Source organism: Lycorma delicatula, chromosome 5 (genome assembly GCF_047948215.1).
Source record: "Lycorma delicatula isolate Av1 chromosome 5, ASM4794821v1, whole genome shotgun sequence".
Classification (NCBI taxonomy): Eukaryota; Metazoa; Arthropoda; class Insecta; order Hemiptera; family Fulgoridae; genus Lycorma; species Lycorma delicatula.
Genome location: NC_134459.1, coordinates 50,431,255 through 50,450,925, shown reverse-complemented (window position 1 = coordinate 50,450,925; position 19,671 = coordinate 50,431,255). Strand labels below are relative to the sequence as shown.

At 28.0% G+C, this 19,671-nt stretch overlaps 1 protein-coding gene across 4 annotated transcripts in view; it reads right to left on the bottom strand.

The window, feature by feature from the left end:
- The window catches only part of LOC142324939 (uncharacterized), a 69,091-nt gene that overhangs the window by 39,115 nt on the left and 10,305 nt on the right, over positions 1-19,671 (bottom strand). For all 4 annotated transcript variants that reach the window (XM_075366091.1, XM_075366092.1, XM_075366094.1 and 1 more), the window contains exons 2-5: positions 17,925-18,018; positions 12,176-12,537; positions 9,222-9,335; positions 5,049-5,079 (exon numbers count right to left, since the gene is read on the bottom strand). In XM_075366091.1, coding sequence (XP_075222206.1) covers positions 5,049-5,079; positions 9,222-9,335; positions 12,176-12,537; positions 17,925-18,018 — 601 coding nt within the window. The remainder of the gene's footprint in view (positions 1-5,048; positions 5,080-9,221; positions 9,336-12,175; positions 12,538-17,924; positions 18,019-19,671) is intronic.

Sequence of the window (19,671 nt, the reverse complement as noted above, 5' to 3'; positions counted from 1 at the left end):
CAGATATCATTAATGGTTGTTGATTTTTTTGCTGTACAAATTAGATAATTTTTATCATTGTTCTTGATCAGCATTAGGATACAAACATAAAAAGCAGTTTTTATTTTTTTTTTAACAAGCACGGTCAAGTTTTTTAAACGATACAGTACCTCAATTACTTTTTTTAATAAAACACTATTTATTCAAGATAAAATATAATTAAACAACATGTACTTTACAATTACAATATATTATAAAACCTCAAATATAATTTCAAAATTTTGATGGTACAAAAGTAAAAATGATAATTTACTGATACAATAAAAAATCATCTGGTTGCCATCTGCAGTCAATTAAAAGCAGTTATCAGCAGCCGACTATAACCGATCAATATCTGAAATAAACGCCATATAGCAGAATAGACATTATAACCAAAGGCAAAATAATAAAGATATCAGCGGCATTAATACTATTATTTAACTTTTTTAAAATGACAAAATGATAAAATTCTTAAAGAGATATAACAGAACTTAACAAAAATTCTAATTATTTAGAAAAACTTTCAAGTATAAATAAACATGCCCATAATGCAATCATGTTAAAGAGATATCTCTTCAAGGGCCTCAGCTTCTCAAATGATCAATTTATTTACTGTATGTTTTCTGGAAGTTAAGTTTGTTGACTCATTGAAGATGAAATTCAAATGGCTGAAACAATTAATAATTATAAGCTTTCCTCTTAACTCATTTTTTTAAACATTTTTTCGTACTGCACATTTAAAAAAAAAAAATCAACACAACAATGCTTTTATTACTCAGAGGAGATGTTACAAAAAACCTATAATAAAACTTAACCTAAACATATGACTACTGTCTAAACTACTAACACTTCCTTTCCCGTCTCTGATGTAAATAATTTTTTTATTAAGAACCATAAATCATAGCTTCAGAACAGAAACAGAACACTAAATCATAACAAGAACCAAAATGTTGTGACCACACAAAAGTCTTACTTGTAAACAATGTAGGCAAGTTGTATACACAACTTTACTTCCATCCAGTAAATAGCACTTTACGTCAGGAGGTTAGTCGATTCAGAAGCATATTATTGATGTAAAATGAAGAATACCAAATGTAGCAGGACTTTAAAAACTACACACTTGTACACTTTATGATTATGTTTTAAGACAAGTCATTAGCTGATCTCCTTAGTATCTGATGTCTTACATATACAACTAGTACTGTACTCATAATACACAACTCTTAATGTGATCAAGATTTATGGACTACTTACTACACAAAACAATTTACACTGCAATTTATAACCATCTTCATGCTGGTAGCTTCTGGCTATTAATGATCTTTCACATCCACACTTCTCCGTACATTCCTTCACTTATCTTCAAATATTCAACCACTATAGTAGTATTATCGAGCGGCGTTAAAATAAATTACACAATCCTTGAAAAATCCCCTAACTTATATTTATTCAAGCAGAAATTCAGAATTATCAATAAAAAAAATTTTCTCATGAGTTCTAAATTAAAATTACTACTCAAATGACATTAAGTTAATATTAAAATTATACTATCCAAATGATCTCCATTAAGTTAATTAAAATCACGTTACACTTTAAAACTAAATGAAATGGATGAAATCATGTTACCCAAATTACATTAAAAAAAAATCAACTGAACCACTGTGTGGTGCTGGTATAATCAAGACAAACTAATTGTTAGTATTTAATTTTATAATAGTGGCACACATCTCACAATTATAAACACAATCAGTTATATACATAAACCTAACAAATCTGAAGTTTCTAATAAAAATAGTTAATCCCCCTATCAAATCCATGAGTAAAAAAATAAGTATCACAAACATAATTCATAAATTCAACATTTTCATTACTACTTACCCCAATTTCATAGACATATAAAACTTCTAATTATTCAAAACATTAAAAAGTGGATTACAACAGAGGACTTAAATGGAAAGGTAGGAAAAGGAAAATTATTTGAATTTGAGCTATACCAAACAAACGAGAGGTAATTTTTCAGATTTTTCAAACGTATTAAGTGGTTTCTTCAAAACTCACTCTAAAAATCATAAAAGAAGGCACATATATGAATGGGGTCAGTAAAAACAGGAACTTATCAATTTGCTGGACATTATAATAAACAGTCAGGCAGAGAATTTAAAACCAACTCAGATTGTAACGGAACAGTGAACACAATTTAAATGTAATAAAATTAGTTTGATTTTTAAAAGGAACTCAGAACATATAAGAAAGATGAAAAATGAATTAAAAATATTACTGACAATGAAGTACTGATCAACATAGATTTGATGATGGATACAGAAAGTATAAAAATGCTGAGTTTAAGTAGATTTAGTAAAAATAAATACTAGGAACATGCATAGAAGAGAAGATGCCTCATCAAACACCCTACTGGCAGTATGGTAAGCAATAGATGAGGAAACTGTAACTGTTTATTCACAGCAACTAGCCATATTATATAAAACAGGTGTCATGCAAAACATGGTTAAAATCTTCATAGCAACAGTATTTTTTATCAATTCTGTCATGATCTAAAAATCAATCACAAAAGTAATTTACACATGAAATGTAATAGGTACAAAGGAATCAGAGAAAAAACTTATAGCAATCATAAAATACAGCTAGGAAAAAATGTATGTAGATAAAGGACTAGATATATAGAAGACTAATAAGAAATGATTGGTCCCAATATGTCAAAGAATTAATTGGAATTCCATAGTTCAATACCAGACCTATTTTTTTTTTTTTTTTTTTTACAATATGTATCAATGAGCTACCCAGTCACTAAAAGAGAGAAGTAACACCATATGAACAATAACAACTGATATTAACCAGTATAAATATAAATGCATTAAAAAAGTTACTTTATATAAACCTGCAGCTATTTAACACAAGCAGAAATACTGAAAATATTTTGAGTTCATGGATATTTAAAAGTAAACACAGTGAACAAAAAAAATTTTTAAATGATTTATATCATTTCAGTAGTACAGTCATGAAATAATATTAGAATACGTAAGTCACCATGTTAGAAACAAATTAAAAAAAATAATAAAGCTAATATTTCTGCTCTAAGATTAATGAGCTTTATGATACATTTATGAGCCGCTTCTCGTGGGTTAATAATAATTTCTCGAGTACAATACTACAACAATAACAAACTATCATCATTAATCAATCTTTAAAACAATCCACTGTGAAGCAAAAAATTTGATTCATTGTAATATAAAAATTAATGGGCACAAATTATTGTCAAATGTTTAAAAAAAATTTAGACTACTCTGGCGGAAAAAATGGAACAAGTAGGTTTGTGGAAGTGCATGTAGTTACAGTATTTGGATAAACCATCGTATACAGGGACAAAGTAAATGGAGAAAATCATTTGTCAACATTACTACCAATGATAATAAATAATTTTTATAAAAAATAGTTTTATTCCAATGAAAGATTCCCTATTCTTATAAACTTATAATAAAGTTTAAGTTGTAGGTATAAGATTACATTTAAGTAAACACTTTACTCAATTTCCTTTTGTAATCTTGAGAAGGATAATAATGTCCAATTTAATTAAGTAACAATAGAACATATGTAGATATACACTATTTATTTAGAAAGGAATGAAACAAGGATGAGATTTCTTTTCATTTTCATTTCAGCTTATAAAAAGAAGCATTATAACACTGAAGGACTATTCCATTTTTTTTTTTTTTTTTTTTAAAAAGAAAAGAAAATTAATATTCATTGCTGATAATGTTCTTACAGCAGGCAATATTCAATAGGGAAATAAATGTCTCCACAATTTATTGCTTGCAAAGAATTCAATTCGAAAATAAAGGAAAAAAAGATTAAAAAATAATGACAAAAATGGATAATGAAGAATTCAACATTAAGTGGAAAACCATAATCCCAGAAAATTGCATAATTTTGTAATTTAATTAACATTACAAAGGATATTCAAAGATAGAAATCAAAAGCAGACTAGTAATAGCCATATGAGTTACCATTTATTATTAAATACAGATCTAGAAATTCTAAAAAAATACTTTGTTGAGTGCAATACTCTTGAGGTAACAAAATATTGACAAAAGGAAAACCAGAAAGAAAAAAAACATAAGGCTTTTAAAGGATGGTGCAAAAGAAATTAAGGATGGTTTTGAAAATTAAACTGGTCAATTAAGAAGTTTAAAATAAAGGTTTTAAGATCAACAGAAGAGAAAACTTATGACAGAGTCATGAAAAAAGACTACTAGATAAATGAGCTACATTAAGATATCCTGTTTTAAAAAATTTGACTGTACAAGGAAGTGCAGAAGATAAAAACTGCAGAGGAAACAAAAACTAGAATGATTAGAAAACACAACCATGAGTACAGGATGCAATAAACATGTTTGAATTAAAATGTGAAAGAAGTGAGGTGAAAGAAGTGAGGTTAAACACGGAAGAGAAAAATAGAAAGGAATAGCAAAGAGAAAAATAGAAATAGCACAAAAACCAATAAAAAACTATGTATGCATGCATGAACACGCGCGTATGAAATTTAAACATTTTTATTTTAACAATAAGTAAAATTAAGGAATGATTTATTATAACAAAGAGCACTCAAATTACAGACAAAAAATTCCCAATGTGTATCTCTTAAAAAAACATTCTCTTTAAAAAATATATATATATTATTTCCTTCTAAGCAGATGTGACAAAATATGAACAATTTTTAGCTAAATGTAACAGTAGAAACGCCAAATGTATTCCAAGGAATATCAATTTATAAGTAATATTATCCCTTAACATTGAATCAGTTGACTAATTTTCTCCGCCGGTAAGATTACTATGTAAAGTTGAGTGAGTAACTATCTACAAATAGTCAAAGGTAATATTATTTACAATTTTTTTTTTTTTTTTTATTAACCAAATAAAGCATTAAAAATAATTATTAAACCTCTTTATTAACAATTTTTTATTTATTTATGGCAATATATATTTTAAAAAACAAACTACAATGATTATATTACCTTTAATGGACTTCCCTTGACAACTATCCTCCTGCAATAAAAATAAATAAATAAATAAGTAACAGAAAATAAGCAAACATGTATACATAAGCACAGATAAATGACAAAATTAACTCACAAAATTTGGTATTTTGATATTACTGTTATTTTCTCATATATGTTGTGACATTTAAGAATAGCTCACTGCACATTATTCCAACCAAACACAGAATAATCTGTGTTGTTATTCACAGAATAATAAACCAACCCTCCTATTCGTGTCCTAAAGATAACCCGAAACAAATTTCCAAAGTAAAACTGGAGATGACAAAAATTAACTAATGTTGTAACTGTTGAAACAAGCACAAGAGACATTCCAATAATAGAAACCTTTTAAAATGTATTGATACAACTGCAACAATAAATTATTAATATACTTTTTTCTAACATTTGCAGTCTTTCAATTATTACTGAACATACTACTGATTATTAAACTCTGGACAATTTTTTGTTGTAACTTGTTTTTAAAATTGTTGTAACATGAAATAGTTTACTAAAATAAATGTACAAACAGGCTCAATATAACGTTCAACAATACATCTAGGTATATATTTGTTATAGAAATCTTTGAAGTTATTACAGACTTAATAAAAAATATTATTGATAACAAAATTAATAATTAGGATTAATACTAGTCATTCATTGTTTTTAAAGGTGGAAAACCAAATATTTAGAGTAAAAGAATACTAGCATGATATTATTATCAGATATTAATACTTAAATTATTAAGTGGGCACTTAATAATCATTAATCATCATTCAGTACTAAGCAGTGTGAAAAAATTTACTTAATTCAGGAACCAACATATTATGATTTTCTTGATGTGTGCACATTATCTGAAACTTACTGCTGGAAAAGTTAAAAGTTTAGTTTTCTATTTTCTATATTAATTAAAATTAAACATCTATAAACTTGTAAAAAAAGTAATAATACTGAAATGACACTGCCACATTTTAATCACATTATACTGTTTAAAAATCAGTATTTATTGAATTATTTTTCTATTTGTATCAATAAGTACTATTTTTACATACTTCTATAGTTTCTTTTTTATATTATAAATATTTAATACGAAAATAAAATAATTCATTAAAAGTCATTAAATTAAGATGTGAATATTTTTTAAAGGAATTTAGAAATTTCCAAATATTTTCAAGGATTTTATTGGTAATTCTGGTCAGATTACATATGTTACTGTTAACTCTAATAATGTTATAATACATCAAATAAACATTATCAATATTTGAGAATATTGCTGTAAAAAATTATAGACTTACCTTCAAAAAAGTTTAAAAATGTATAAAAACATTTACTGATATTCATGAGTAATTAGCATAGCAAAGGTTAACATTTAGAACCATAACCAACAATAGGTTAATCCAGAATTTTAGCAATTTTAGATATAGTAAAAAAATAATACCTATATGTTACCTTCAATATAATTAAATTTTACATGGTTTGAAAGTAAGAAAGTACTACATGGTTATAAAAAAAAATTACTTGTAAAAATCTATGCCACCTTGGAACAGGGGAAAAAATTGCAACATGTCTAATGTAGCATATATTCTTGACTGCAAAAATGTATTTAAACATAAGAAATCTAGTTTTCAAATTTAAAAATCAGGCAATACAAAGAAAATTATAGCTGAAAAGACAACTGTTTCAAACATAAGAAATGTGAACATTAAACAAACATAGGAATATACCACTAATTTTTAAAAGTTACAAAAGAACTGATTAATAATAATATAAAACACTTCAACACTAAACAAATAAATAACAGAAATACATACTGACAGAATAATTAAGTAGAGTTAACATGAAAAAAAAACTCAAGCAAGAACATAAACAGATGACCATTAACTTCAACGTCCATGCATTGTTTATTTTAGTCTAAAACTAACTAAAGAATATAAATAAATATCCTAACCTTGAAAGTATACACAGAAGATAAGAATGGAAGAAATGTTGTTATACTCTGGTTTCAAAGGACCATGCTTAGGGCTCAAAGTAATTTCAACCGATTTTCAATTAGAAATCACTTGTTAGTCTGCTCTTAAGATAACCACATTTCACTGTGGTTGAAAAGAATTCACTGAATCTTTTCACTAAATGAAAAGATTAGGCTCAAGAAACAAACTTAAATATTTCAAATCAATCTGATAAACTGCGATTTAAAAGTGTTTTTAAAACAACAGTTGCCATCCTCAGAGAAAGATGCTTGTCTATTACTGCAAGATTACAGTGTTCTTTTGTTTTATATTTTTGGTGAAAAAAATGTAGTGGAACTGCAGCTATGTTTGAACATAAATAAACGTCAGTGTCAGAAACTGGTCCTAAAAGGTGCCACTGCAATTCATAACTGCTTCCAATTCATGTACAGTTGGGAGTGAGAAAATGACATTCATCTTATGGTGTTATTGGAAGCCAGAATTCCAATCAATTAAAACAAAAGGAGTTTTTTTAACTACTACGTAAGAGGTTTGTATCCATAAATTAACCAATGATCATCCTGAAGGTGGTAATAACAACTAAAAGATAGCAGTGATAGTAAATGTTTATGTGATAAAAGAACCGTGGGGGATAAATATTGCCACAACAGTAGATTTTTAATATCTATATGTCAAGAAACAAACAAGATTTCCAGCAATTAGTGCATGATTGACAAATGCCTACTATCATTAATACGACTGAAAACAATGTTAAAGAAGATTAAATTATTTATTCAGATTCCTGAAAAACATATTACAGGATGTTTTAGACTACCGCTTCACATTTACAAATCTTAAAAATCTAATGGGTGAACAGCAATTGGAAAGCACAAAGTGAAGAAATAGCCAGAACCACATCCCATCACTCGAGAGTCCTATTTTTTGGAGTTCCCACAGTGGCAGCTGGCAGATCATGAATTTATTTTCTGGTATTTTCTACATTAAAGACTTCTGGCCTTAAGAAATTTACCAATAATGAAAGATTTCATTTAGAAACATTTATGATGAAAAATGAAAAAAATTCAAATCGCACATGGGATATCCTCCTTCCAAATAAAGAAAATACTCTTCTTTTTATCAAAATCCTTGCTATGTAATAAAAAATATGACTGTAAAACCAGGAAAAATATGAAGGTTACTAAAGATTTTGTTTCTTGTTTATTAAACAATCTTGATTTATTTTCACTTAATTTAAAATTTAAACTGAAAAGCATTCTGATCTTTTACACTTTTTATTCTGTTTTATGTTTGTACAATTACGGTCTACAATTTTCAAACTAAATAAAAATGAAGATTATATTTTTATTCCTAAATTAACTTTTAATGATTTTCTTTTTCAATTCTTCTTCACAAAATGAAATTCTACCGCTTGTGAAAGTTAGAAAAAATTAAAATGTGTAAATATTACAACATTTCAGTTTCAGTATCTTAAATGTAAATAATATTTAAAGGCAAATAAACCACATGCAATATAACTTGTAAAATTATAGATTTTCATTACTTGATACAGAATAAAACAATCATACTGATACCCAACATCAATCGAGTTTTCTAAGAACAAAAGACTATGTTTATAGAGACCCTGAAATCATGAAAGATGTTTCTGCAAAAAGGCTGCGTATAACAGATATGGACTGTTAAAAGATCCAGCTAAGTATAAAAGACATTAAGATCAAACATAAAATAACTTAAGGTACCCGAGTTTATCATGTTAAGATTTAAGTCTTATCGAATCAAAAAAGAAAAATAAATCAAGAAAATTCCATAGTAATAAGAAGAAATAACTAAAAATGTATTTGACAATCTATGACTCACAAAAGAAATAGTTAATTAATAAACTATTTTTAAATAAAAACTAACAAATGTTATACTACACATAAAACAAGAATCGATAGGGAACATTTAGTGCAAGTACAGAATCAATCATATTTCTAATATTTAAAAACTACTTATTATATCTACAAATAACTGTTATAACATTTCAAATAAAAAATAAAGTAATTGACAGATGTGAAGAATTACAATCCAAAACAGATTAATACTATAATAAAAATTAAACATCACCTATGTAATAATTAATGCAAAGATAAAAAATATATCACAGGGTAAAAATAAAAACATATTAGAACTGAAAATGCACAACCTCGACTGTCAGAAGTTTCACTTCATCTTCTCCAATAGTCAAGTTAATTGAATCTTCATTATCAACTGCACCACCACTGGTCTCTTGATTATTGGCTGATAAACCACATTTATCCTGAAAGCAAAATAACATTAATATTATCCTATAAATATTTAATTAATAACTCAATACATATTTACAGTATTTGCTAATAAGTTTTAATATTATTTTCACATATGAATAACAGACAAAGTAAATGTCAGAGAAGACTTTAATAAAATAAGCAATGAAATATAAAATGATTTTTTATTCAATGAAAATGTTGAATAACATGATGTCAAAAAACAGTGAAAAATTAGTGTAGATGTTTGGAAAAATGATAAATCACTTTATCACATGTTTATCTAATGAAATTTTTGTGAGCTAATCTACAAATACTGAGTTTGCTGTGATACATTAATAAAGCAAAAATAATTTTTTTTTATTTTAATTAATTTACAAAATATGCTAAAAGTCTTAAAATAGAAAAATACAAATAATTAGAAAGTATATCAGATAAATTTAATATAAGGCAAAAAACCTTTTATGGGAATCATGTGGTATCATTCCCCGTAGTAGTGTGGGATTCTCTCTCGCAGACCTACCTACTAAAACCCCTCCCAATCTACAACTTGGGATGCTGGGCACCCACTTTATAGTATTATCACAGCACCCCGTGTGTCTTGCCTCCATTACTGGCCCCATACCTCAAACTTGCTGGGTTCCTGCAATTTTTTTTAACTTTGACCTCCTGGAGCAGAGACCTGTCATCTCTGGAGGTTGATACCCAAATTATATTACTTCATTAACCATGACTTGATTAACAGTAATAATACATCAATCTTAATACCTAAGGTCTCAATATTTTAGAGTCATCATATGAGTAGAACAGTATATATATAAAAAAAGACAAATAGAGAATTCTTTTACTAACTTACCATCCATCAATATAATAATAAAAAATAATTCCTGACTTACACATCTGTGTTAACCAATGAATGTTTTTAAAGACCACAACACAGATTTGCATAAAAAAACATTTGCATAAAAAAACTTTCTATAATTCAACAACATACAGACTAAAAAACTTGGAGAATATTATTTAACAAATCAAATTGAATTGAATTAAATTAGCAGGTAAAATACTCCTACTTTAACAAGAAGTAACACCTGTTATGCTACAAAAAGATCCTTACTTTTGAAGAATCTATCTTACAAACTAATTGATGGGTCAATCCATTTAAAGTGCCCCCAAAAAAGATAAGCTGGTTGCTTGAGCAATTCAAAAAACTGTAACTTGCTTGTTTCCCACACGTCTCAGGATCTTAAAACTTTTCAAGATATACTTACCCCTAATTTTTAAGGACATTTTTGAAAACTAATTTTTTTTCAAATTCAAATTTTGGCTTCTAATAACTCTGATGGGGCTGGTGATAAAAATCTCAAATTTGCACAAATTTCAGTGTTTTTGTATATATTTACGGCAAATAAAAAAGTTTCTTGTGTATTGTATTAATAAAAAAATTATAACTTCTCAAAAATCATGAAAACCTATTAAAAGCAATACCATTTTAAACTCACTATATAATTGCTCCAACGGGATTTCTTATCTTCTTTGCACTTCACATTTTTTACATTTAGCCCCTATGTTATTGAAGTTGACATTTTCAATATTTTTAAAATAGTTTTTTTTAAATTATTAATGATAGGCTGTAATTTAATGATAACTTAACCAAGACCAGTAATATAATACAATTTTGATTCAAAAATGTTTGTAAAACTTACCCAAACTGAATTTCAATGAGTAGCACACATCTTTATTCAAGAATTCATTTTTATTTTTATATTGGTTTATTTTTGTAAAATTATCAAACAAAAAATAAATTGTAGCAAGATTTTGGTAAGTATATCACCATTAATATTATTTATGGTAAAACTACTAACATATACCTACATATAAAAAAAAATAATTCAAACTGTGTTTGCCATCCCTGTCTCTTGAAAAAAATTACCAAAAGTGAAATTTCACAGTTTTTCATGTTTCAACTTTAATGGTAATTTTCTCCAAGAAAGAAAAGAGAAATGTAAATAAACCACTGGACTAATCTTTTACCTTGATAAAATACAATTAAATTGTTTTTTGTTTCATTCTTCCAGAACCAATAGCTTTTTAGTTATGATTTTTTCCGTAAACCCTTACAATCACAAAAAGATGTGTGTGCACCATAACAGAAATGGCTGCCACAGGTAAAGTGCTTAAATAAAAAATTAAAAAAAGAAAAAAAAAATAGTTTTAAGATCCTCAGACATGTGGGAAACAAGTAGGTACGTTTCAATTTTTTTTGAATTGGTTAAAAGCAACCACCCCTTGGGTCACTTCAAAAGGACTAATCCTGATAAAATTTAGTAAAAACAAATTGATTGTAATACTGCAAAATGAAGTTTAATTTATTTGTTAATTTGTAAAAGAATTATGGATAATTATGCGTAAAAGTAGCCTGATTTTAGCTAATTTCCAGTAACATAATTTTAAATGTTCCCTACTTTGTTAGGCCCAACCATTTCTATAAACTGCTCAATAAGATCACAATCACATGGAAAACACATACAATTTTTTATTCAATTATACTGATCATTACTATTCATAAACTAATAAACAAATTCACAACTGCTATGGACAAAAAATTTCTCCCCCTGTAACTATAAACAATTCAATTGTTTATAGTTATAATTTATTGTTTATTCAAGAGCAATTTTCAGGAATCAACTATAAAAGAAGGCCAATACTAATATTATATTAACTTCCACCATTAAAAATAGATAATTAAATAATTTATTTTTTTCTAAAAATAAGGTTTTCAATAAACTTAATTTCTGTATAAATAAGATAAACTTTTAAAATGAAAAATATAAATAAATATTTAAAACTGTTGTACCTCTTTAACAATCCCTTTTTCTTTGGTGATGACTTCATCATCTTCAACTTCAGTTTTTACCATAGCAGCAACACAAATAATTTCGGTATCATTAGAAGAAATTTTACAAGAATCATTAACATCAGCTACCTTGTTCTCATGTTGAACGGATGACTTTGTAATTTTAGAACGATTTTCAACACAGTTTTCCTTCTCTTCTTCCTTGATATTGTTGGAGTTATCATCATCATCAAGAGAAGGTGCAGAAGATTCAGCACACTCTTCTTTAATGAAGCTCTGGTCTATCATTTCAGAATCGCTTTTTTCTTTGGAATCATCCTCACTTAGTTCGATGGATTCAGTTTCATCACTTTCCCCTTTTCCTACAAAGTTAGAATAAATACTAAACTGCTGATACATTGTAATAATAAATGCATTCATTTTAATTAAATCACAAAAACTTAAAATCCAATAATCATGGACAAATAAATAATCAGAAACAGCCAGACTGGGGTAAATAACTACAAACACCATAATTTAAAAAAAAAAAAATTATATATATATATATAGATGACCTCGCTCTTTTAGCAAATAATATTCAAGAAGCCAAAACACAAATCATGAGCATTCAAAACCTAGCACAAAAGATAGGGCTTCATATCTCTTTCGAAAAAACTGAACTAATGGCCATAGATTACTAATGGTAATAGAGCACATTATGGTAAACAATCAGAAAATTAAAATAGTAAAACAATTTAAATATCTAGTGGAAATAATAACTTATAATTTAAATGAAAAAGTGACATGGCAAAACAGGACAAATAAAATGATTAAATCCCAAAAATTAACTTGGTCAACATATAACAAAAAATGCCTTTCTGCTAAAACAAAACTTAAACATTATAAAACTGTAGTACAGCCAGTAGTCACCTACGGAAGCGAGACCCTTTTCAAAATCACCCAGAAAAACCGAATTGAAAAAATTCTGAAAATAGAGAGGAGAATTGTCAGAACGTGTATCAATAAAAAACACCAAAAAGAAGGCCAATGGTGGATTGTGTCAAATGAGGTGGTGTATCGAGAAATAGAGCCTGTTACTGATACTATGCGGAAAAAAAGAATCTCTTTCTTTGGTCATCTCATAAGGACACCGGAAACAAGATTGTCAAGAAATATCATTGAAAAGCTTTGGTTCCAAAAGCTAGAAGTAGGATGGATCAAAGAAATTAGAGAAGATATGAAAGAATGGGGAATTTCCCTGATTGACCTACAGAATAAAACTGAAAAAATTACAAAGCTAAAAGACAAAAGCATTAGATTTAAACAAAAGACAGACAAACGACAAAATACAACGAAGAGGGTGTTTACGGATGAAGAAAAGAAAGCAAGATCTGAACGGATGAAGAAATACTGGGCAGCTCGGAAGAGTAAAATAACACGCTTTTCTCAGAAAAGATCCAACTAAAATTGACTTAAGTGGTCCCATGTTGGCCGTAAAAGCATAATAATAATAATAATATTACTCCAGTTATTTCTTTTGTTATTTTTGGACTAGCTAGGCTTTCTTCATTCTTACAACATATATATGTTACCTGCATACCTGGCAAATAACCATTTAATAACACATTTAAAAAATAATACACATACTACTGCTTCATTTGATTTACACAATTTGTGTGGTATTTATAAAATAAAGTGCATTGACTGTGACCATATTTATATAGGTAAAACCAGTAGATCCTTTAAAACTAGATTAGATGAACACTTTAGATATTATAAAAGTAGAAAATAGATGGGTGGAATATATTGAAGAGTTATACGGAGGAAATGAATTAGAAAATGGTGTTATAGAGGAAGAAGAGGAAGTTGAGGAGGATGAAATGGGAGAAACAATACTGAGATCTGAATTTAAGAGAGCATTAAAAGATTTAAATGGCAGAAAGGCTCCTGGAATAGACGGAATATCTGTAGAATTACTGCGCAGAGCAGGTGAGGAAGCGATTGATAGATTATACAAACTGGTGTGTAATATTTATGAAAATGGGGAATTTCCATCAGACTTCAAAAAAAGTGTTATAGTTATGATACCAAAGAAAGCAGGGGCAGATAAATGTGAAGAATACAGAACAATTAGTTTAACTAGTCATGCATCAAAAATCTTAACTAGAATTTTATACAGAAGAATTGAGAGGAGAGTGGAAGAAGTGTTAGGAGAAGACCAATTTGGTTTCAGGAAAAGTATAGGGACAAGGGAAGCAATTTTAGGCCTCAGATTAATAGTAGAAGGAAGATTAAAGAAAAACAAACCAACATACTTGGCGTTTATAGACCTAGAAAAGGCTTTCGATAACGTAGACTGGAATAAAATGTTCAGCATTTTAAAAAAATTAGGGTTCAAATACAGAGATAGAAGAACAATTGCTAACATGTACAGGAACCAAACAGCAACAATAACAATTGAAGAACATAAGAAAGAAGCCCTAATAAGAAAGGGAGTCCGACAAGGATGTTCCCTATCGCCGTTACTTTTTAATCTTTACATGGAACTAGCAGTTAATGATGTTAAAGAACAATTTAGATTCGGAGTAACAGTACGAGGTGAAAAGATAAAGATGCTACGATTTGCTGATGATATAGTAATTCTAGCCGAGAGTAAAAAGGATTTAGAAGAAACAATGAACGGCATAGATGAAGTCCTACGCAAGAACTATCGCATGAAAATAAACAAGAAGAAAACAAAAGTAATGAAATGTAGTAGAAATAACAAAGAAGGACCACTGAATGTGAAAATAGGAGGAGAAAAGATTATGGAGGTAGAAGAATTTTGTTATTTGGGAAGTAAAATTACTAAAGATGGACGAAGCAGGAGCAATATAAAATGCCGAATAGCACAAGCTAAACGAGCCTTCAGTAAACTTATAGGCCACATACTAAGGCATCCTGGAATAGTCGCTTTAATATTGGAAGGACAGGTAGAAGGGAAAAATTGTGTAGGCAGGCCACGTTTGGAGTATGTAAAACAAATTGTTGGGGATGTAGGATGTAGAGGGTATACTGAAATGAAACGACTAGCACTAGATAGGGAATCTTGGAGAGCTGCATCAAACCAGTCAAATGACTGAAGACAAAAAAAAAAAAAAAAGAAAATTGGGTTTCTCTATGTTTCTGATGATATTATTAGTAATACACGTTCAATATCCAATATTCATACAAATTTAGAAGTACTGGAAATTAAGAAATACAATATTAATATAAATAATACATTTTAGAAAGATTTTACATATATAAATATCAAGTAAATTTAATTTGACCAACCTACATACAATGTATGAGGATGACACAGTCATAAAAGCTGCTGTAGATAGCAGCACTTCTTTAGACATTGATAATTCATAATATTTCAACTCTGTACAGTTACATAAATTTGACTAGCTAGTGTACATGGATTTCTATTTTATTTTTATTATTGATTTTAATTTAATTTTATTAATGACTTCATATTTTATATATATGCAATTTTTAATTTTAATCTACAATTTAAAATTTTTTAATTAAAAAAAAAACATTTTTTAGTTTTATTTCTGTTTTGATTTAACAATTTTAAATCTCATGTACAGTATAGGGTTTTTAATTTTAATATGTAATTTGCAACGAACAATTTGAAAAATTATGTAGAGCAACTGATGATGTGAGGTACTCGCGAAAGCGCTCTTGCTTGGATTATGGAATAAGCTAAGTGTCATCCTATTTTATTTTATTAATTCTGTACTTGGGTTGAGCGGATTAATATAAAAAGAACTTTACGTTAAAGCAATAACATAATTCTGTTTAATGTAATGGGCAAGATGCATATGTGAAATAATAACTGACAATTATAAACATATTTAATAATTCATAATAAGGCAAAAAAATAATAATTAAAATAAAATGACAAGTAATTGATATTTAATACTATATATGTTTCATGAATACAGCAAAAATTATCATCTCTATTACAGTCCTACATTTCAAAATTTTATGTACTGAATAAAATTACACCGAAAAACTGCTTCACTAATAATGATAGCTGTCAACAGCAAATGATGGATGTGATTATGAACACAAATCTATCCAAATCAGCAGATCACCTCATTAAACGGTCAATAAAGTAAGATATCTCTATCACACCTGTGCTTATAATAAAATTCTGTTATCTACGAGGGTGGGATGAAAATTTCTGAGCCTCACACAGAAATGGCATTAGTATGCTTAATTTCTTGACCGAATCACATGATTCCATTCTTCTTTAGTTTACTAAAAGATTTTCCAAGTAGCTGCATTACTTAACTGTCAAGTAGAGATTTAGAATTTTTTTTTGAAAATGGAAAAATCTAGAAATTCATGCGGATTAAATACTTTTTTCTGAAAGACTTAAATAAAAAGGAAATTAAAGAAATACTTGATATGACATTGGGAGACTCTTCATCATATACACCAGTTAACAAACGCTGGGTTACATAGTTTAAAATGAATCGAACATGCACTAGCGATGAACTAGACAGTGGACGCCTTTCCAAAGTGGCTATACCAAAAATGATAGAAAAAGTACATAAAATAATTTTGGCAGATCAATGAGCAATAATGAATGGTTTAGCAGAGTTTGTAGGCATGTCAACAGAAAGTATAGGTAAAATATTTTGAATGAAGATTTAGGCATGAACAAGCTGTGTGCTCTGGAGGGGTTCTACATTTGTTCACGCTCGACCAAAAACAGAGCTCTCTTTGAGCATAATCCAGAGGAATTTTTATGATGATCTCTGATGACTGATGAGTCTTGGGTTACAAGACTACAGCCCCAAGACAAAACATCAGTCAAACAATGGATTGAAAAAGGTCAACCTGATCCAAAAAAAAGCAAGACTTTTCACTTGATTGGGATGCACATGGAATAATTTTCATTATCTTAAAAACTGTGAAACAATAAATGGTGAATATACGTGACCCTATTACTGCAGCTCAGAAATGAAATTAAGAAAAAAAAACCCCCAGTCATTGCAATGACCAAAATCAACAAACTATGGTTCAAGTTGCTCAACACCCACCATATTCACCTGATCTAGCTCCCAGTGACTATCACTTCTTTCCTAACCTAAAAAAAAAAATGGCTTGCAGGGAAGAATTTTCAACCAATAAAGAAGTTATTGCACCGAACTGGCATAAGCATTCTTGTAGAACACTGGGCTAAGTGTATAGACCTTAATGTCATAAGAAATCACAAATTTTGCTCCTAATGAAAATACTAAAGATTTCAGTATGACTTCATTTTACCAGGTAGCTGAAATCTGAGCAAAATCTTTCACTAGTCATAACTCACACAGTAGGACCTTTATATAAAGGTTATATAAGGACCGTTATATAAAGGTTTGTGTCAGATATACAATTTTTATAATATAATTTTTTAAATACAGTATGATAATTTATATTAGAATATAATACAATATTTTATAATATAATAATAAATATAACACGTATTTTATAATATTTTTCAAAAATTGTATTTTTAAAATATATTTTTGCCAAATAAGTCAAAAACCCAGAACAACATCAATAAACAAGTAATTTAACATCTTTTTGTTGATATCACTTTTCACATGTAAGATTTACAGATTACAACAAAAGTTCATGGAACTATTTTCTAGGATTTTTCCTTACCTGCACATTGTATGCTAAACAAAATATTTGATAAATTAATATATTAAAAATTAACATATTCTTTCGTATTCACACTTACTTCCTTTCCGCAATGGTGTCAACTTCTTCTCCATAGGTGATGTTGTCATATCAAATAGATAAGTTTCAACATCATGTCCTTCATCTTCAAGTGCCTACACATATACAAAAAAGATACAAAATACTGAAATCATTAAAAAAAGGGAAAATAATTTCATTTTAAAACAAATGGAAAATAAGGAAGTACTTTTCATAGACGTAATCAAATATAAGTAAAAATGTCAGGACTATACAACAGACTTTTCTTACTCTATTTCTAATAGACTGGTACTGGATGACTATAGTTCCAGTTGAGTTTAAAAGGAATGTTTTTTCTTCATATTTTACAAAACAAACTTTTTAAAAATACCTTAGGCTAATTGATATAATATGTCACAACTTATAAAGTAGCATTTTATTAAGGTTGTAAGTACACTTTTATATAGTGACTTAACAATTTATATACTTATTCACATTCAGATAAAAAAGCAAACACCATAGTTAAAAATATCCTACTTCTTTTTAAAGAATTTATGTGGGAAATAATTCTGACCAAAACCCAGAACCTTTCAGAAGAGAGACAGATACAATACCATTCTACCAAAATACAATATTATTAATTTATTTGGGTTAAACTTTTTATAGTCCATTTTTTTACTCTGTATGTAAGTATCTATATATACAATATAATATTCTTTCAGCCTCCACAAAGCAGAGTTACAGAAACACTCTTACATTTAATTTTTTTCTTTCATCAAAACACTTTCGAGCCTACGCCCATCCTCAGTGATATCTTTTATAAATTCTTAAAACTATTTACAATTTACACAATAACTCTATTTCCTTTTTACATTTTGTAAAAATTATTTGTTTAAATTAAACTTTAAAAACATTGAAAATAAATTTAGAACAAATATTTGTTAGGTCAGGAATGAAAAAGTGTTATAATAATTATTCTAATATCATTATATGTTATTAACTGAATACTGAGTAAAGGTTTTCTGGGTCCAAAATAGAAAAATATTAATATTATATACAGTTAATAGATACTGTCAAATTATATATTTATAATCACTGATAAATCTTTATTTTAATTTATATTATACATTAAATAGTACATTTAATGTTACAATTTAAAAGATCTTTAAATGCTGTACAAATCAAATCTAAAAGACTTTTCCTATGCAGTTGTGGTAGAAACAATTTTTAAACTCAAAAATTTTTTTAAATTATGATTTTCAAGCAAACTTTATGAGTACTTACTAGTATCAGCTAAAGGACATCTGTAAGATGCAATATAGAGAAACTATACTTAAGAAATGGGACTATAACATTTTGTTCAATGCTACTTTTTAAAAAGAAACAAAGAAGATGATAGAAGTTTAATATATGATATGTTTAAAATATTAATACAACGGTTCTTCAATAATTGAAAAGGCAAATGCTTTAAAAAAATTATTATTCAATAACAATGAATCTAACACTATTTTCAACATAATCCAAGCTAGAGTATTTAGACACTTGTCAATCTTTCTGTGAGCTTTCTTGTTCCAGTAATAAACAACTGCTCACCTTGGTGCAAGCCTTTCTTAAACCACACTTTTGACCTGATCAATGTTGCCAAATTTGTACTCCAGAAACTCTTCGATGAAAAAAAAATCATGGTGTGATATCAGGACTGTAAGGTGAATGTGGCAACTTCTCCTAGCCAAACATTTGAATAGGTTACAATGTATTTTGAGCAGTGTGGGAGCAGAGGTGTTATCATG